The 19,973-nt window shown below is 36.6% G+C and overlaps 2 protein-coding genes across 2 annotated transcripts; both read right to left on the bottom strand.

Annotated features, from left to right (window-relative positions):
* Positions 1-5: 5 nt before the first annotated feature.
* On the bottom strand, positions 6-3,459 carry LOC149408016 (riboflavin biosynthesis protein PYRR, chloroplastic-like). The gene is made up of 4 exons (XM_089623196.1): positions 3,453-3,459; positions 3,045-3,170; positions 2,766-2,974; positions 6-17 (listed from the first exon to the last, which is right to left on the bottom strand). Exons 1-4 carry the CDS (start codon positions 3,457-3,459, stop codon positions 6-8), a joined length of 354 nt encoding a protein of 117 aa, XP_089479322.1.
* A 7,873-nt stretch (positions 3,460-11,332) lies between these two features.
* LOC149408015 (GPI inositol-deacylase C, putative (DUF1218)) lies at positions 11,333-13,376 on the bottom strand. Its single transcript, XM_089627993.1, has 3 exons — positions 13,040-13,376; positions 12,734-12,942; positions 11,333-11,638 (listed from the first exon to the last, which is right to left on the bottom strand). Exons 1-3 carry the CDS (start codon positions 13,136-13,138, stop codon positions 11,461-11,463), a joined length of 486 nt encoding a protein of 161 aa, XP_089484119.1. The 5' UTR covers positions 13,139-13,376; the 3' UTR covers positions 11,333-11,460.
* Between the last annotated feature and the right edge of the window lie 6,597 nt (positions 13,377-19,973).

Here is a 19,973-nt window from a genome sequence, read left to right as displayed (position 1 = left end):
CTGACTTATTCAATGACCTACATATAAGAAAAGTATTATCAAACACATAATTCTATAGAACATAACAACAACAAAAACTAATCACAACACGCCATATTAATTGATACATAGAAAACTTGTGTGACCTTGCATATTGATGCAATTTTTTTTTATGTAATTACAAAATTCTATGTAAAGGGCCACCATCACTAAGCAGTTTTGCATATAAATTCACGCATCAATGGAGTAGAAAAAACCAAATCGTATTCTTTAAATAATCTTCAAGCCTTCCAGGTCTGCAAACAAGAAATAAAATATGAGCCACACACAATCAAATTTAATGAATTACACATTCAATCAATTCCAAGCACATAATGGAAGAAATTAATAAAGGATGATATATATTATTAAAAAAAGATGATACCTAATAGAATAATTAATTTCCATGATGGGGATAGAAAATGCAATGTGCATATATGGAAAATATAGATAAGCTAGAGGTGATGATTGAAATGAATGATCAATAATAAATTAAACTAGAAACCAATAAATCATACTAGAAGCATGAAATGTATAGATTTGGCTGGAGAGAAAGGATAACCTTAAGATTCAAAAGTTTAATGTGTTAAGTTTCTTTGTTAGTTTAAAATTTTGGATATGTCATAGAGAACCAGAACTTTGGGAAAATATGGCGGGTTTTGAAATATTTTTGGTCTAAAAATATTTGTGTACTGCCATATTTTTAAGGGGTGGATGTGAAGTTATTTTAAAGGGAGTTTCTATATATTTTTTGCAATTAATTTTTTTAATAGAGAGTTTTCAAACAACCGCATTGTTTAATTAATAAAGGAACCAATTACGCTAATACGATGTCGGGTAGTAAAAAAAACAAGTACTTGCAAGTTGCAAACGATATATAATGTTATAGTAATTCATTTTATAAAGATAGATGGATATTATAATAGAAATGAAGATAAATTAAAGTAAACAAATATTTTATTTTATTTTAAAAGAATTCCACATATTTCTCAAACAAAAAAAGTACAAAGTATAAACCATGAATTTATACAAAAAATGTATTGAAAAACATATAATGACATCGTTTACAAGCCGTGATACACTACAACAAATACTGGCAACAACCACAAGTTTTTTTCTCGGTAATAGCCGCGACAAGTCGTGGCTATTTAGCCACGACATTTGAGGCTACAGCCACGACTAGTCGCGTCTGTTTCAATTTTTTGCTAAAAAAAAGCGGTACTTTCCTTGGCTCAAATTTTCGGAAAAAAAAGAGCGGCACCATGAAATTATTTTTCGCGAAATGAGGTATATGTTAAGTCTTTTTCTCATTAGCTCTCTCTCTCTCTCTCTCTCTCTCTCTCTCTCTCTCTCTCTCTCTCTCTCTCCGAATTCCATCTCTCCAAATTTCTTCTCCCAACCGCCGCAGCGACCTCCCTCTCTCCCTCGGCCCTTGGCCCCGTCGATAGCCCACTTTTCCGCCAGCCACTTTTCCGTCTAATTTATCTTCTTTTAGTCGGATTTCAAGAAACAAGTTAGGGTTTTTTAATTGAGTTTCTGAAATTGAGGGTTATGTGATGATAGTTTGTGTTTATTGTTGGATGGTCCATGTCAAATTCATTTCTGTATGTGTGTGTATGTGTATGTATGTGTGAGTCCATGAGTAAGTGAGTGAGTGTTTGTGTGTGTTATGTGTGTTTGTGTGTGTGTTCTGTTTTTGCGTGTATTGTGTTTTTTTTTTTTTGCGTTATGTGTGTTTGTTTTGCAGATTCTCAGCCCCGCTCACAAATCCGTGTTTGAGCGAGTGTGTGTGTTATGTATGCGAGTGAGTGTGTTTTGTGTGTGTGTGAGCGAGTGTGTGGTCTGTGTGTATGATTGGGTGTGTGTGTGTGTATGTTTGTGACTGTGTGTGTATGTGTATGATTGTGTGAGTATTATCGGTGTGAATATTTTGTGTGTGTATGTGTATGATTGTTTGTGTGAGTATGATTGTGTCTGTGGTCTGTGTGTGTGGTTGGGTGTGTGTGTGTATGCGAGAGAGTGTATATGAATTTGTTCTCTGTATGTGTATGTGTATGCGTATGTGTGTTTGAATTTGTGTAAGATGAATAAAGAGCTAAAAGGTCAGGTGAGTAATGAACACTAGTACAAAATAGACCTTTGGGTGCGACTTTTTTCGCACCCAAAAGTCAATTTTCGCACCCAAAGATATCTTTAGGTGCGACTTTGGGTGCGACATTTCCGCACCCGAAAGTTCGCACCTAAAAGTCTTGGGTGCGAAAAGTCGCACCCAAAAGTCTTGACTTTCGGGTGCGACATTTCGGTGCGACTTTCCGCACCTAAAGTCGCACCTAAAATGTCACCAAAATCCGTGGAAAAGGCGGGTAAAAGAGCATTGGGTGCGACAAAGTCGCACCCGATAGTCAAAAGTCGCACTCGATAGTTAGTTTTGGGGAAAAAAATAGTGCTTTAGACGTCGCTCTATTATAAAGTGACTTTAAATCTTTGAAAAATGTAATTGTTAACTGTGATTTAGTTGTCATCTGATTTGAAAGTGACTTTGATTCTTAATTTATTTATAAAATAAAATGCAATTAAATGACATTACTTGATTTAATTTAATGAAACCTGTTATAAGCAATTAAGCAATTAAAAATAAAAGGCTGAATGAAACTTGTTATATTGAATTGCTTAATTGAAAAATAAAAATTATACCTAAATGGTCCATAATACACAGAATGATAAACTCGGCTCACTCCTCTATTAACCAAGTCTCTCATAACTCTAACGACCACTTCGACTCCTTTCGAGGTGAGAAGCTTCTGGAAGCTCCTCCGCGCTCCCCTCTGAGTCGCCACTATGGTGGGAGCCTCGGACATGTCCCACAGCTTCGCTTCCTCGGGAAGATCCAGGCTCTGACTCATCACTATCCGCATCGGCATATGCCCGCCTCCGTTCCTAGCCGTCAGCCTCGGATCTAAATCCAACACCACCAATGATCACACAAACATATATAATATAACGAATTAAATTTTTTTTTTACTTACCATCCCTTCGCACGGTGTTTCCTCCGACAAAAACCGCGTCGCTGCGACCACGCAACTCGAAAACTCGGCTTCTTGATTCTTTGCTGCTTATCCAGGCCGCGTGTCCGCTGCTAGCCGCTATTTTTCCTGTTTGGAAAGTGAGTGAATAATAAGTTCGTTGAAGATTTGATGCTTGGAAATATTAAAATAGACCCACCAAATATAGGAAACATTATTCATCTGCATTGAGAAGATAAGGCTTAAGAAACATTATTCCTGTTTGTTTTCCATGTCAAATTGCAAGCAACACGACAACCATTTTTTTTCGACTTTTTTTTTTCTCAGATTTTCAGCTATATGATCGATGAGTGAAATCAACAAAACAGAACTCAAAATTCTTACGAGGGTACATACATTTTCCCAATATACCGGGCATATGATCCTATTAACACATACCTTTGAAGTACTTTTGGTGCACTCCCGAGCAAAATGACCTTCTTCGCCACACTTAAAACAAGAACTAACTTGATCCGTATTTAAAGCTTCTCCCGCTCTTTTCCTTGAACATGACTGTATAAAAAAAAGAGTTTGCGAAATAACAATTTGTAAAATGCAAAACCATAAATGCATACAGGAAGCTAAATTCGTTCACAATAATCAAGATGGACATTAGTGTGTCCAAAATATACGACACTGCAAGCAAAAAGAAACCTTGAAAAGATAGCTAATATGAAATCCGAGCAATCATCTTCAAAACAAATTCAGTAACAAAAATAAAACTATTAATCATTTGTCATATGCTAGAGGCCTCGTCCTAGGAAGAAAAAGTCATTATCATGACCACATTATGCATTACTTACCAAGCCAGTATGTCCCATTTGACCACATCTGTAACAAGAAACTTGTTTTGGGCAAGAATCCACATAATTAGCGCAGCATAAATGTCCAAGCTTCTTGCACACATAACAACATATTTCATGCTTAAGATCCCATAGATGAAGTGCACAGTGAGAAACAAAAGTCAAATTATATAAACATTAAATATCACATAAAACATATCCTAACAACCTTAAGATCTTCAAGGTCATAATCACTTCGACATGAAAACGTATCATGACCGCTGTCTCCACACTTCAGACATATCTTTGATGTTGCTGATATGCTTTTGTACTTATCTGGACAGTCTTTAGCACGGTGTCCAGTTTTCTTGCAGATATAACAATCTTGTCCTTGCGGTATATGATAATTCATTTCAGTACAAGGATAGAGAAATCACTAAAAGAACGCAAAGCATTTAATGGGAATTCTTACCATGAAGCCATGTTCTTAACAAAAAGAAGTTTATATCCATAGTCAAAATCGTAATAAATCAATGCAAATCTCTCTCGAGATCGCACAAGAAGTTGAGAGGGGTTACAAACAGAGAAGGACATAACAAGGCATGCAAGTAAGACAAATGGACTACACAGAACTGTTTTTTACTCGAAAAACTATACCTATTACCAAGAAAATCAGCACTTCTTTTTATTAGAAAACTTAATCAACTCAACCAAATCTAACTAAGCAACAACAAACTGAAATTACACAGTTGGATTAGCATCATGTGAAGATAAGTAAAAAAGGGAAGTTGCTAAACTCAAGCAAGTGGGCCTTAAAATTTATCGCACAGCATCAGATTCAAGTCATAATTCGAATATAAGAACTTACACAATGAACCACATGGCCAAGTGACCAAAATCAACCAAATTCGTCCAAAAATTTAACCCAGCCAAGAAATCTGAAATCAAAGGACAAATTCAAGTCATAACCATCAAAATCGAGCTCAATGAACATCACAACCAAGCCAAAACCTCATATTTCACTCCGAAATCAAAACCCCCAAATCAAACTCTCAACCTTAACTTTCGAAATTCTTGGCTGAGAATGAAATCTCCTTACCTTGCTCGCGAAATCAACTCCCGGACGTTACTTCTCTCGCTCTCCGGCGTCTCCTCGTGGGCGGCGCGCTCAGCGGCTCGCGGCGGCGCTCGCTTCTTCTCAGCCCCCGCGCGCGTCCAGTGGCCCGGTCTCGGTGGCTGTCGGCCTCGCTCTTCCTCCGCGGGCTCACTCCCTCGCTCTCTTCCTCTCTCTCGGTCTCTCGGTCTCCATCGGCCGATACTCTTCTCTCGGCTCTCTCTCTCTCTCTCTCTCTCATTCTCTCGGTCTCTCTCTTTCCCTTTCTCTCTTTCTTTTCTTTTCTTTTCTTTTCTTCTTTCTTTTTTCCTTTCCCGATTCTTTGGTGAAAACAAATAAGAGGGAATCCCTAAAAAAAACAAACAAATAAGAGGGAACAAAATCCCGCTAAATTTGTAGACCAAATGTTTTGGACTTTTGGGTGCGACTTTGTCGCACCCAAAGGTATGTTTTGGACTTTTGGGTGCGACTTTGTCGCACCCAAAGGTATGATAAACTTTTGGGTGCGACTTTTCGCACCCAAATTTAAAAAAATCAGCGAAATTTTTTGTGCGACTTTAGTGACATTTGGGTGCGAAAAGTCGCACCCGAAAGTAATTTTGGTGCCACTTTTAGGTGCGAAAAGTCGCACCCAAAAGTCATCCGCACCGAAAAACTGTATTTGTTGTAGTGGAATTTGTTCTCTGTATGTGTATGTGTATGCGTGTTTGAATTTGTGTAGGTGAGGCTGTCATGGGCGTTGCCGTCCCTTTGTTGCTCTAGCCTCTGCTGTCCGTAAGTTGTTGTTTGTATGTGCCATTGGTTTTTATGTACTGAAGTGGGATTATGTATTGAATTGTGTACTGTGACACTAATTTTTCAGAGTTGCAAGCATTTTGAGACTGGTGGAGACAAGAAAGGGAAGGGAACATATCTTTGTTCCAAGTGCACAAGGTTTTTGCAAGTCTTAAAAAAAATCTCATAAAGAAAACTGTTTACTTTTTAATCTCTGTGAGTGCCATATTTGTGTATGACCCTGTTAGCTTTTAAACTTTCTTTGCAGGCATGATTATCTATCTTTTTCTTGGGTTCAGCATTTTAAATGGAATTGAAATTGCTATTTTCATGGCTAAAATGCCTTTGATCTTCATAACTTACTCTGAAAACATACTAGAGAAGTCAAGTTATATTTGAAAATAGCTGCAATAAGTTACTATCAATAATAACTGTGCCTATGGGCTAATTATACTTAAAAGTATTGCCTTGCCTATACTCCATAATACTCTGAGTTATATTTTTAACTCACTCCCCCACTGTAATTATGAGATTCAGAATTTATATATCATATATGCCACTGATTATGCTCTATATATATCATCTCAATGAATATGAGAATTGGGTGAATATTTGTTACTGCTACTAATTTTTGTTTTTGTTTTTTTTTTTTTTTGTAGACATGTCGACTACAGAGCCTTCGGGAGTGGAGCATCGGCAAAGGAAAGTGTAGCGAGACAGTTATATTTCTAGTTTGTTAATACTTTGTATTTTGGTTTATTAGTATGAGACGTTATTAGCATGATCATGTATTCATATGAATGAAATAAATATTATTTTGGTTTATTAGCTTTTAAATGTTGAAAAACAATGATATTTGTAATTATTTTTATACTTTGAAATAAATTAAAAAATTGGCGTGAAAAAAGGTTTCCCGGGAAAAATATGGCTAGAAAAAAAAAAGCGGGAAGAATTTTTAAGTTGTATGTCGTGGCTGTTGCTAAACAGTAACGAAGCAACAGCCTCGACTTTTGTCGTGGCTGTTGTCGCGGCTGATGTGGCAACAGCCACGACTTTTATGGCAACAGCCACGACTTTTGTCGCGGCTGTTGCCAGTATTTGTTGTAGTGATACTATCAGTTTTACTACATTTATTTATTATCGTTAAAAACATAATGGACAACATTGTGTATGTAAATGTCGCTAAATATATCATATTTACATACTTTCATGATATTTTTCGATTAAATTATAAATGTCATTAAATATGTGTGGGCAAAATTCATTTTTCTTGTAGCGTAATTATTTCAATTTAGTAAGAAGAGCTGAAAAAGAACATGTCAATAATATTTAATTAACAAGCTAATAATCATTTTTAGGAAGTGTCGTCAATTGAAAATGTAAACCTAGTGCCCGTCACTCAAAACAAACAAGGAATAGTGAGTTTTCTTTGGTCAATAAATTATCTTTTGATGTAATGCGTATTAATAAATTATATCAAACAACATAGATGCGATGTAATATTATTAGCATTTATTAACATGATTCTTGGAAATCATAAGGTTATTAGTTAATATATTATAATAAGTGTTTATTTATGATCATTATCATTGGCTTATGAAACAAAAACTAATTGAAATACATGATGTTGCAAATGTAGCACATTCAATTGCAGGGATGTGGTAGATAGTGTGGATTAGTGATAATTCCACACTACCTCGAAATTGGAGGTCGTATGTTGAATCTCTAGTAGCAAATGCCTTATAAAAAATTTGTTGAGGTCGCCACACCAAACAAGCCTTCAAAGGTAAGTGTAAATTGAAAACAGTTACGTTATGTTTATAGTTTTTGATATTGAATAATTACAATTGCGGTTATATTATCCAGGTTAGACACGCGATTCAAGTTACCAATCTAGTGGCCGTGACATCAGATCAAAACAACAATACTGACATGGTAAGTTGAATAACCTATAATACCGGTTAATTATATAGACTGACAAATTATTAATACAACATGAATTGTCTCTGTTGTTAGGTGATATAAAACAACCTCTTAGAACTCCTCAAAATTGTTGTGGTTAAACGACGACGTAGCTTACATGATTGATAACTGAAGAATCATAACTGACGTTGAAACATGCTCTCAAAATGTTGAAGGAGAAAATACGGAGGCAGTAGTTCTGAGACCAGTAAGCAGTAAGGCACGGAAAATTCCTTGCAAAATCAGAGGAAGTGCAACCTCCAATTAACTTGAGACCCAAAATAGAAGTGAAGCGATCAGTTGTTTTAAAACCCCATACACAACACGAAAGAAATCGAAGAAAGATAGTTGGGAACAATCTAGCAGCGAGCCAAACTTCTCATTGGGGATAGACGATTTTTGAAATCGTATCTTCAAGTAATGGAGTTTTGTTTGTGTTTTGCTTTGATTTTGATAAAAAAAAATAGTACCAGAACAACAATAAATGGTGTTAAACAATATGCTTACATTTTTTATTCTTAAACTCCTGGTTACCTTTAGTGGTGTGCTAATTTACGAACACACAAATTTTGCCGGTTATCGTGTTTTTAGTTTATGGTTTTGACCAAAAAATAGAATGGTTTTTTTTTTTGTTAACTATGCCATGCATTTTTATATAAGCTTGGTTCACATTTCTCAAAGTTTATTATGTTAATTATATTGTTATTAGCCTTTATTAAAATGATACAAAACTAAGTCTTACATACTCATAATCTCGGATGTTTACATTATTTGATGTATGCATAGACATTACAGATTGTAAAATATTATATTTAAAGCTGTGAAAGTACTTGAATATGTACTTTTTTCAAATAATTGTCATTGATCATGTAGGGTTGTATATTTATAACTGAAAAACTTTGTATAAAAATAACTAATAACAATAATGAAAAAGTATAAGAAACAAGTCACCGTGAATAAAAACAAATGAGTAAATAAATTTTCCAATTATTATCTTTATAAATTCGAAGATAATAAACAAGTATAATAATTTCCAATTATTTATTTATCAATCGAAGATAATGAATTTTCCAGCTGTCATTGCTCTCTCAAAAGCAAACATTAGCATTCATCTTCCAAGAGCAATCTGAATTGAAACATGTTATACTGTGATGAGTCTTGTTCGATCTTTTGACTCTAAATGGAAAAAAAAAAATTCATCGCCATCATACCTATCACCATAACCAATACATCTTTCCACATGAAAAGATTATTGACATAAAAATCTACGTTCATTGGAAGATAATTTGAATCCTTTTCATCCACCAAAACGATTTTTAATTCATCATGACTATTCTTCATATTTAAACAAAAACGTGATTGAATCCTATAAAAAAAAAGGAAACTAATTCAAAACCGATACTATTAATTAAAACAACAAAAAGGAACGTGATTAAAAACCGTAAAAATTCAAAAGGTTAAAATGGAAAACTCGTCCTACACTAATGAGTGCCATGTCATCAAAATGGCTAAAGACTAAAATAATTTGAAACATATGACACAATGAAATCCGTGTATTTCAGTAGACTTAGTCCGTTAAAGTTTTCTTAAAGTTTTGCATTAGTGCCTTGGGAGGGCTTGGAAATGCTTTGGCAAGTTTGGAAGCCGTTGACTTGGTGTTGTTTTCTTCATGAAGTGTTTTTTTTTTTTGGGAGGGTTTTTTTTTCTCGTTATAAACATGACACATAACAATCTATTTTTGGTACGTGTAAGGGAAACAAAAATAGTAGAATCTACGAAGAAACTGTGTTTGTGTGATATATATATATATATATATATATATATATATATATATATATATATATATATATAATATTGCATTGGGATAATTCCAAATTTATGACCTTTTCAATAGCTTTTGACCAAAATTCATTAATGGCATTTTATTTCAAGATATTTTGAAAATTTATTGACATGTATATATCTATTAAAAAAATGACAATAATTCTTCAAATAAAAAATAATCGGATTCCAAAAGACTTAAACAAACGCCTCGAAATCATATTTTATTTCGGATAAAAAATATATTTAATATAAACTCTAAAATCTAAACTACTAAAAAATATAAGGAAGAAAAAGTATAACATGAATGGGAATAACCGAGGGAATAAAGAGGAAAAGGTTAAATGTGTTTGTTGATACCGGGCTATTTTGGACTGGTGCAAAATTACAGCCATGGGCCGCATGGGACGCACCGACCAGCCCATATGACCAAACCACGAAGACCCCCAGAATCATGGGCCAGACTAAGAGGTTTCGTACCCGCTGCAACCTTCGACCAAGGAGGCTTCGGCCAACACTCCTCAATAGGTCTCGCCTCCCGGGATGTCTCGGCTAAGGGTCCTGCCTGGTGAGGTCCCGACCGAAGGTCCCGATTGGGAGGTCTCGGCTGCCTCTCCTCGTGAGGTCTCGTCCAGCGCCTCAAAGAGGTCCCGATCGGATGTCTCACTCGACATAACTCGGGGAGGTCTCGGCCAAGGGTCTTGCCTTAGGTCCTGGTCGAATCTCCAGACCAAGAGGTCTTAGTCCCCGAGGTCTTGTTGCTTGCGAAGAGGTCCCGCCCAGGACATCAACGACGAGTAAATATGGGAAGTTAGTTTTCTCATTTGCACGGTCTCTGAGATCTATGAATAGAACCTCGGCTCATAACCAAATGGAATGAATTTTTTAGTACCAAAACGTTGCATGAAGGTCTATTGAAGCTCGTTTCACTCGAAATTTCCTCTAAACATTCTAAAACCTCGTAATTAATCCATCTCAACCCTACTAATGTTGAGCATCGGAGAGGTAAGCAAAGGCACTGCCTTTGAGTCCCTTTGAAGTTCATACGTTTTCTTCCTTGTTTCAGATCATCTGACGAACATGTTTTCCGACCGTCCGCGAAGAGGAACCCGGATCCTCCGGTTCGAAACACGTTTGGCCTGAGCGTGATCAATTGGTCCGTCCTTGGATCGGACCGCTCGTACAACAAAATAGTTGTCCGAAAACGAGCGACAACATTTGTTAAAATATTACATGAAAATTAAATTAATCGATTAAAAAAGTAAATGAAAATAAAATAAAATGAGTAGAGGAAATTAAATAAGCAACGTGGGGAATGAAATACATGAAAAAATATAATTTCACAAGATGAATAGTTATAGTTTTTTTTAGTAAAATACGATTAATAGATTTTTGGTATAAAAAAAAAAAACAGTTGATATGGTCTTAGTTTTTGGAATTATGATTATGCGTGATTAAGAATTGGTTGCCAAACCTTGTCCGTTCTCTATTTAGTCATATCAATTATTGTATATTTCCCAAATTAAAATATTATATTTTTCTTTATCATAATAGAAAAGAGTTTGTACTTACTGATGCATACTTTTCATCGTTTGACGTAGCATCTCCGATAAAAATAAAAATCTGAAATTGGCGAGCCATATACATTCTTACAAGTTATACCAATTCAATGTTGAAGAAGTCCTAAATGAAAGGAAATTCTTGTATTACTTTATCAGATAAAGTAGATATACGGGTGAAATATTTGCAATTTAATTAATAGCGAAATAAGATGTCAATATATATGTTTCTCGTTTAAATATATGCATACTTTGAGAAAGATAGGATTAGTACACGAGTTAAACCGAGGTCACAAAAACATAGAGATGCAACAAATTAGTAAAGACTAAAACTGGAAAGAGAAAAAGGAAGTGGTAAAAGCATAGTATTAGTCTGTAGAGGAAGTGGCAGAAATGTAATATGCGACGGCAAAGAGCCCATGAACAAAACACAAAATCCCTCCGATGGACAGAAAATGATGGTGTGTGAACCCACACGAAGCTCTTGACTTGTGGTTCGACCATGTCCCAATCACCAACATTGACACTCCAACGGTTAAAATTATCCTGATCAATCAAGAAGATCCCTTCATTATTGAATGTCGTCGGTTTCACACTAAATCGGTTAATAAAGTAAAAGGACCTAACGCCAAATCAACCGAATATATATATATATATATATATATATATATATATATATGTATGTATATACACATATATACATACACACACAATTTAGAGTGACATTAATTATTAGTAAAATTTACCTTTTAAAGGCCTCTTTCAACTTGATCCAGTATTCGACATTCTCTATAATTACTCTAAATAGTTCATGAGGTAGCTATAGCTATGGGGTTTAAGGTTTCTTAAACAACGTTATCTTTAACTTGGACCAGAACATATGATCTTTATGCGCGATTCAATGGATTGTGTAAATTTTAAGTTCACTAACATGAGAGAAAAAAGAACCCGGATATCCTCTATCCTCTTTTGATAGGTGTCCTTCCGATCAAAATAAGTCATGTAATTGTTTTACTAAATTATTAGTTTATATTTATATAGGATCTGGATTCAGAAAAAGAAAACGTATATAACCATGAATTGTTAAGTTAATAAATGTTCATCTTATAAGCTAGGTATGCACTGCTTGGCATGTGGTATACTATTGATTAGCATGAAAATAAACTATAATGGTCTGTTTTTTAGAACTTCATTTAACTTGAAACAACGTCTATTAAGTATTTTGAGTTAATTTATTAGTTGAATCCCTAATTTCATTAGTTTTAATTAAAAAGAGATTAATTATTTAAAGGAAAATATTATTCAGTGCTGTAATAATTATGCAATACCACTTTTGAACCTTTTATTAAAACTTAAAACCATCAAACGCGTTTACTATTAGTGTCAATTTGGAAATTTTGCAAAAAATGATAATAAAAAACTTGTAAACAAAAGCTGTGGATAATTGGTTTAGATGAAATATATTATAGCTATATGACTAGACTTTCGGGACTTTAATTTTGAGCCCACAAAAGAGATGCACTACAAAAAGCAAATATAAAGAGATGTCCACTCATTTTTTTTAAACTAATTAATATTGATTCCGGGTTTTCAACTCCAATAGGAAAGGCAACAGGAACAAAACTAATTTGCAGAGCTTACCAAGTGAAAATAAGGCAAGCAAGAGAGAGTTGCCTATTAGGAGAGGCCTTATGAAGCTCATCTTGGGAACAAATGCAATTTTGACAACCACCAAGCAAGTTTGATATAACATGTGCCACTACTAAAAGTGCCACAGCAGCCATTCCCAGCTTGAATGCCTCTTGGCTCGGGTCTCTACACTCAAATATCCACAGCCTCAAGTGCTTCACCTTTTTGCATGCCAAACCAAAAACCCTAATATGTCAAAATCATGTGCACAATAACAACTTAACTTCCCTTCAACTGAATAAAATTTTACTTACGAACCTTGCTTTGCTCAACTTCTGCTTGGATGCTGAGAATCCCAGCAACGACGTCGATGGCGACGATCAAGAGGCAAAGAAGAACTCCCATTACTTTAACCATGGTTTCCTTAAGTTTGCGTAGTGTGAAAGAGAAGAGAGAGGGACGGAGAGAGATCAATGTGAATGTATTCTGAGGGGTATATGTTGTAGGGGATTTAAAAAGGAGGGTAAAGTATCTATATATATGAAATATGGTGGTGATACATAAAGCTTCTTCTCTACACGGCTGTGTGAGGACTTTATGCAAATCTTAGCTTTATTATAACGTGGGTTTTTTTCTTTTCTTTTCTTTTCTTTTATTCCTTTGATAGGGGAACAAGAAAAGTAGGGTATAATAACCAGCTCATGGAGGAGCGTGCTTTGGGCATCTATACTTGTGCCCGGGTATGCTGCAGAAAACTTTTTGACTTTCTTTAGTATTAATTTGGACTGATTAAGTAGTTTCTATTGCCACCGATTATTTGTCATATCAAAACATTTTTCTTGGAATCTTGTTATAATACGTGTGGAAACACCTGAAAATTGAAAGATGTTTTTAAAAAAATGTAAACAATTATATGTACGTTTCTGAAATTGTATAATCTGTTTCAGATGTCATAGGTTTTAAATCCCGGGGGAACCGGATGGGAACCGGTCCGGTTCCCCCTTTTTTGAGCTCCCCGGCACCGGAACCACCAAAACCGGAAGTTTCCAGTGGTTCCGGGGGAATCGGACCGGGATCCGGGTAGGAACCCGGTTCCCACTTCCCGGTCCGGGTCAGCGCGGCTCAGAGAAACCAGGTGAGAGGGAGAGAGAGAGGGAGCGGTGGCGGCGACGGCTGGTCGCGCGAACCAGCGGAGGCACGCGCGCGGTCGGTGCTCGGCACTCGCGCGGTCGGGGCTCTCGGCTCTCACTCAGTCTCGCTCGTGGTGCTCGCGCGGTCGGCTCTCGTTGCTCACGCGGCTGGGCTCTTGGTGTCCGCGCGGTTGGCTCTCGGCGCTCGCACAGGAGAGGAGAAGGGATCGGCGAGAGAGAGAAGAAAATGGGAGTGGGTGGTGGTGGCTGGTCGGCGAGATCGGGCTCGGAGGATCGGAGCAAAGTAGAGGAAGAGAGGCGGTGATGGAGGGTGAACGATAGAGAGAGAGAGACGGTGAGGAAGTCTGGAGAAGAAGGGGTTTTCAATCTCCTATAAACCCAAATTCCCTTTAACATTACGCTTTTGGCCCAAAAGTGAAAACCTACTTCATCCAGGTCCTCCAACTTTTATTACAATTAAGTCCTTTTTTCACATAATTATATAATTAAGTCGACAATTTTTCTCTTTCATTCTTGATTAATTTAAATATATTTCTTGTATGTTTTTTTGTATATTTCTTTTCTGAATTCCCCTCGGTAAATACGGTATTTTACGGTATTCCTCTACGGTAACGGTAAGTTCAACGGTACCGGTTACCTTTTTTTTCCTGCTTCCCCCGGTATTCCTTTACGGTACGGGGGGTTACCAGTAAATTCGAAAGCTCGGAACGGTAACGGTAACGGTATTTCGATCCTTGGTTAGGACAAGGTTATTGAAAAAAATTATTCAGGCAATAAGGGATGTAAATTAAGTGGTATGCTAATTAATTAAAATTCAGTGTAATAATATATACTATTTTTCATTCACACATTCATATATAATATATAATTATTTTTTTTAATCAACGAAATTCCATTCAAATTAACAAGCTACTAACAAGTCAATTACAAAATGAAAATTCACAAGATAAACCCGAATAGACTAGCTAAATAAATAGGATGTCACCCAAGAACTACCGAGATATAAGCGCAAGATCAATCCTACTCAGGATTTTTCGAAGAGTCTCCCGATCTCGAAAACAGAGATAAACTCTTACAAACTCATGGACATCAACAAGAAAACACACCCAGACGACAACAGACCACCGAAAAATGGTATCCAACCTCCACGAGAAGGACCCAAAGTCGGCCCAAGTTATTATGTGCCCTTAGGCAAGAGTAAAAAAATTAGGAAATTTTAAACATATATTACAAATAAATTAGGTATAATAGCTTATGTTTTAAAAAATTTGACGCATTTTTTCTATAAAAAGATGTGGGGCTTTAATCCATTTCCTAAGTGGCTTACCACCTCCTCAGATCTAATACTCGTGGATTAAGCGAAAAGTCGTAGTGAGCACTCAAAGACCTGAAGCCGGCGAACAATCCAACATCTTTTTCTCGAGTATTACACGCTTGAAATTCATGAAGAACCTCGGTGAAATAGCGCACTTTACTGATAAAAAGACTCGACTGACTAGCATAAAGAAAAACCAATAAGGGGGGAATTTGACTTTTGGGTGCGACATGTCGCACCCAATATTGGGTATTGGGTGTGAAGGGTATTGGGTGCGACATGTCGCACCCAATATTGGGTATTGGGTGCGAAGGGTATTGGGTGCACCCAATATTAGGTATTGGGTGCGACATGTCGCACCCAAAAGTCAAATTCCCCCCTTATTCTTAAGTTCCTACGAAAAAATAGGTGCGACTTCAGGTGCGATAAGTCGCACCTGATAGTGTCGCACCTAATAGTATATACTATTGGGTGCGACATGTCACACCCAATAGTATTAGCTGCGGACTTTTAGGTGCGACTAAGTCGCACCTGAAGTCGCACCCGATAGTACTATCGGGTACGACTTTGTGGGCATCAGGTGCGACAAAATGCCCATATTTATAGTAGTGTCTCGAACCCATCTCTGAAATGTCTATCCAAACCACTCCTGAGAAACTCGATGAAATTTGCAAAGGATCTCAGAGGCTCCACCACGGTTTTTGAGGATGAACTCGTCGGATTCTTCGACGAGTACAATATTCCTCAAAACGTGGCCTTAGCTCTCCCTAGTCCCGATTTTACAGCTTCAGACACCTCTGTAGGCTATTGTTGTGTGTATGAAATATTCTTCAAGGAGTGTGGGCTTAGGCTTCCCATGAACCCTCTGCTTTTAGAATACCTAGAGGCCCTAAAAATATCCAGTCCCCAAATGTGCCCTAATTTCCTTAGAAAAATCTCCGGGCTGATTACCTTGGCCAAGGAGAACGAGGTCGAGCTCACGGTAGCCGACCTGGTTCGCTTAGGTCACGTTAAACGTAACTCCAAACTCACCCCGGTCACATTTTATCTTGCTAATGTCGTGGGTCGAGGTGTTTTAGAAGGATTACCCAAGAAAGATACTCATTGAGAAACCGTTTTTTGAGAGTTCCGGTACCGATATGTACAAAACCGTAATTCTTCATGGATTCCAGGAAACCGCTCCGATTTCCGGTGTTTCCCGGGGAATCCTTCCATTTTCCGGCTTCTTTAGGTAAATTCTCACGCATTTCGATGGAAACCGGTAAGTGATCAAATACCGATAATTCTTAAAATCTGATGATTTTAGTGTCCTTCACGAAATTTATCGTTAGTTTTTGATGATTTAGTTCAAATTCTTAGTTTCTAACTTCATTATTGTGTTTAGTTGGAGTTTGTATCCAATTGTTTTCAATTTTTTGTTACATCAGAAAATAGGGTTTAGAATTGAATGTGTTTCTGGTCTTTTTTGTTAAATTAGTTTTAGAATATGAAATTTTATGTACAATCAGTTGATTTTTAACATGAATATTATCATATTTTGATTTTGTAGTTTGTATTGAACTATATCATTAAGTTTGTGTTGGATTTTTGTTGTACTCTTATTGTAGATATGTTTCCATTTTTATCCTACGTTATATATGAATATTTTCAAAAATATTTATTCACTACATTCCTCTCAGTAAGTACGGTATTTGACGGTATTTCTCGATGGTAACGGTTTTCTCAACGGTACAGTTTTCTTTTTCCTTTTATGAATTCCACGGTACTCCTCTGGCTTACCTTCGGATACCAATAAAATCTGAGTACCGGAATGATAACGGTAACGGTATCTCGATCTTTGGTATATAGGTAATTTTTCAAACCAATAAAAATTAATCAATATATATTGAACCGAATCTTTCAAATAAAATTACCCAAAAAATATCCAATTAATCAAAACGTGTTTAAAATAGATAAAAAAAAAATATTTTGTAAATGTTAAGCTACAAAAATTCAATGAATATTAATTAATAATCTAAGGGAAACTTTTTATTATTATTAACCCAAAATTTATCTACGCAGTAGATCTTATTAGGTCAGCCATATTACTAGGACATATACGAAAAACTCATTACCTATACCAGTGAAATATCGTCATTCCCTATTTGGGAAAACTATTTAAGTATGGTCAATTAATTAAATCTAAATTTTAGAGAAGATTTTTAATATTCGTTATAAGAGGTATAAAATTAGTTATTTATTTGTCAAAATTAAAATTAAGTTAAATGAGAAATTATTGATGTTCAAACTGTAATGTAAAACATCAAAACTTATATAAAAAATAAATAAATAAAAAAAGAGAGAGAGGTCCAAGATTAGTTATTTATTTGTCAAAATTAAAATTAAGTTAAATGAGAAATTATTGATGTTCAAACTGTAATGTAAAACATCAAAAGTTATAAAAAATAAAAATGTTATGAGTGAGAATAATTATGAGTTGCAAATTAAAGAGATATATGTTGATTTTATAATGCATATACACAAGAGTTTGAATCTCCAACGCTAACTCAATTTTATACCAGAGTTAGAATGCATATCACTACACTTGTGCGTCACTTTTCGGTTAGGGTGTGGGCGGCACAGCCGGGCGAGGTGGGCTGGATTGCATGTGTTGCTCTATGTAATTAATTATCTATTATATAACCATTTTTGTATCATTTTCTCTCTTCTGGTGAGAAAACCCTAGAATATCATACATGCGCCACTCTCTCCCTGGGTCTCGGTTGCCGCCGTCATTGGTGGCTCCACCCTAGGGGGAGCCCCGTATCTAATCCCCGGTCCTATCTTTCATCTGTCCGACTTCAAATGGCCTTCTCCAATGCTTTCGCACGAACTCCAGCGGACTTCTTAGCCAACGATTCCCAATTTATTTAAAAAAAAAAATTTACAAATATTAGAATTATAATTAGAATTAGAATATAATATTATTAGAATTAGAAATTAATATTATTAAAATTATAATAGAATTATAATTAGAATTAGAAATTAATATTTCATATTAAAATATTTTTAATATACAAACAACTAATACGAGTTTGTTCGCTAATATAAAAATATACAAGTGCAACTATTTTCGTTGTTGCCTATAAAACTTATCTATAGAGGAATTTCCTCTTCCAAATAAGTTGCCTCCGCGGCCACTGCTGCTTCCTCCTCGGCCACTGCCGCTACCGCTAGGACGATCACGCTGAAACTCCGCAGAACCTGGCGTTTCATTATCAGCCATTGCCGCTGATGTCGGCGTAGGGGAAGCCTGAGTATGCATCTGTATAAACGAGAGCAGCTGTCGCTGCATCTCTTCCATCTGCATTTGTTGTGTCGCCATTTGAGCTTGTTGTGCTGCCAACTGAGCTTGCAACTCGGTATACAGTACTGGATCGGCACGTGACTGAGGTGACGAACCAGACGAGCTTCCATCTTGAGCTCGAGCCACACTCAAAGCCCCAACTGGTGTCGTGGGTCCTATCCCGACATCCCAATCACGGCGTGGCCCGAGAACGTCATGCATCGCATACTCCTCTGCGGCTTTGAGGATCACCTATTCGCCTCTCTCCTCCGCTAGTCGCAAAATATCTGCCACTTGGGCGTTGATTCGCGCCTTTACAAAAAAACCAAATAAAATTATTATATAATTATTATTAAGTAATTAAATAAAGTAACTTACAAATTGTTGACTCGCGAAGGGCGTTGTCCAGTTGTCGTTAATATCTTGATGCTTTTTCTCCCACGTCGCTAACGCGGAGGGCAATGTTCCATCTTCCTTCCTCTGCAAGTTTTAATCATCAAAATAAGTCTAATGTGTCTAATGTTAATAAAAATTAAGCAACTTACGCTCTTCTGTCGATGAGCGAAAAAATGTATCGACCCTTGTCTGGCCTTTGTCTGCTTCTTCTTCGCATTTTATCGGTTGCGGTCAGCCTTTGCCTGCGAGACATAAATTCATTTAATTCGATTCGATGAGAAAAAAAAATCATGTTCAACTCATACCTTATGTTCCGGTGTGTTGAACACCTCTATTGCCTTCAACCAAGCCTCGTGCGTATAGCCCTTTGGTGTTTCTTCTCTGGCGAGCTCTATTTTCCCACAAAACTTGTTGAAGAATCTAGATGATAACTTTGACTTTTGGTTGCGTCGCAACCGCTTCATTTCGCGAATGATAGTAGACTCTATCTTGTTGCGAATGCAATCAGCTGGCACTCTCTCGCCAGCTGCAGGATCCTCGTACACAAAACGGTACTCGTTATGGATTGCGGTCATAATGGCTGTCACATGCTAAGGCTCGACTTCATTCCAGTCATTTGCGTGTGCTTGAAACGTCACCTTGATCAAGTTTCTAAGACGGTTCGAGAAGGTGCCGATCAAGGGATTTTGCTCCCTGATGTCCTGGTAGAACATCATGTGTCGCCGATCGTAGTGAACTACATTCGCACCAGGAGTCCCTACCCCTGCTCTCGCTGACACGAGACCCTTCGTTGGTCCACGTGTGTTCTTCGATCCGGAGGATCCCGGCGTCTGTGGTGGATCCTTGCCTCCACCTGCTCCAGTCGGCATCATATAAGAAGAAAACAAAATTAGAAAACAAAGAAACGTGGACGACACCACAAAATTTTATTAAAATGCCCTCACATATGGCAGAGGAAAACCGTGGTTACATATTAGATAAATATTACTCATTCATCATCATCACTGCCTATAATGTTAGTATCTTCTTCTATATCTACATCAACATCTTCTCCCTAAAAAACGA

Source organism: Urtica dioica, chromosome 1, assembly GCF_054948205.1.
Source record: "Urtica dioica subsp. dioica isolate 48M chromosome 1, U.dioica_male_clone48M_v1_H2, whole genome shotgun sequence".
NCBI lineage: Eukaryota > Viridiplantae > Streptophyta > Magnoliopsida > Rosales > Urticaceae > Urtica > Urtica dioica.
This window is presented reverse-complemented; position numbering and strand designations above follow the sequence as displayed.

Excerpts from the sequence above, each read along its gene's own strand:
- LOC149408015 (XM_089627993.1), bottom strand. The coding sequence starts at position 13,138 with ATGGTTAAAGTAATGGGAGTTCTTCTTTGCCTCTTGATCGTCGCCATC. Across the intron at positions 12,943-13,039 it reads CAGAAGTTGAGCAAAGCAAG|GTGAAGCACTTGAGGCTGTG; the intron begins GTTCGTAAGTAA and ends GCATGCAAAAAG. Across the intron at positions 11,639-12,733 it reads GCTTGCCTTATTTTCACTTG|GATAATTTTAACCGTTGGAG; the intron begins GTAAGCTCTGCA and ends TTGATTGATCAG.
- LOC149408016 (XM_089623196.1), bottom strand. Across the intron at positions 2,975-3,044 it reads AAACACCGTGCGAAGGGATG|ATCCGAGGCTGACGGCTAGG; the intron begins GTAAGTAAAAAA and ends TGTTGGATTTAG.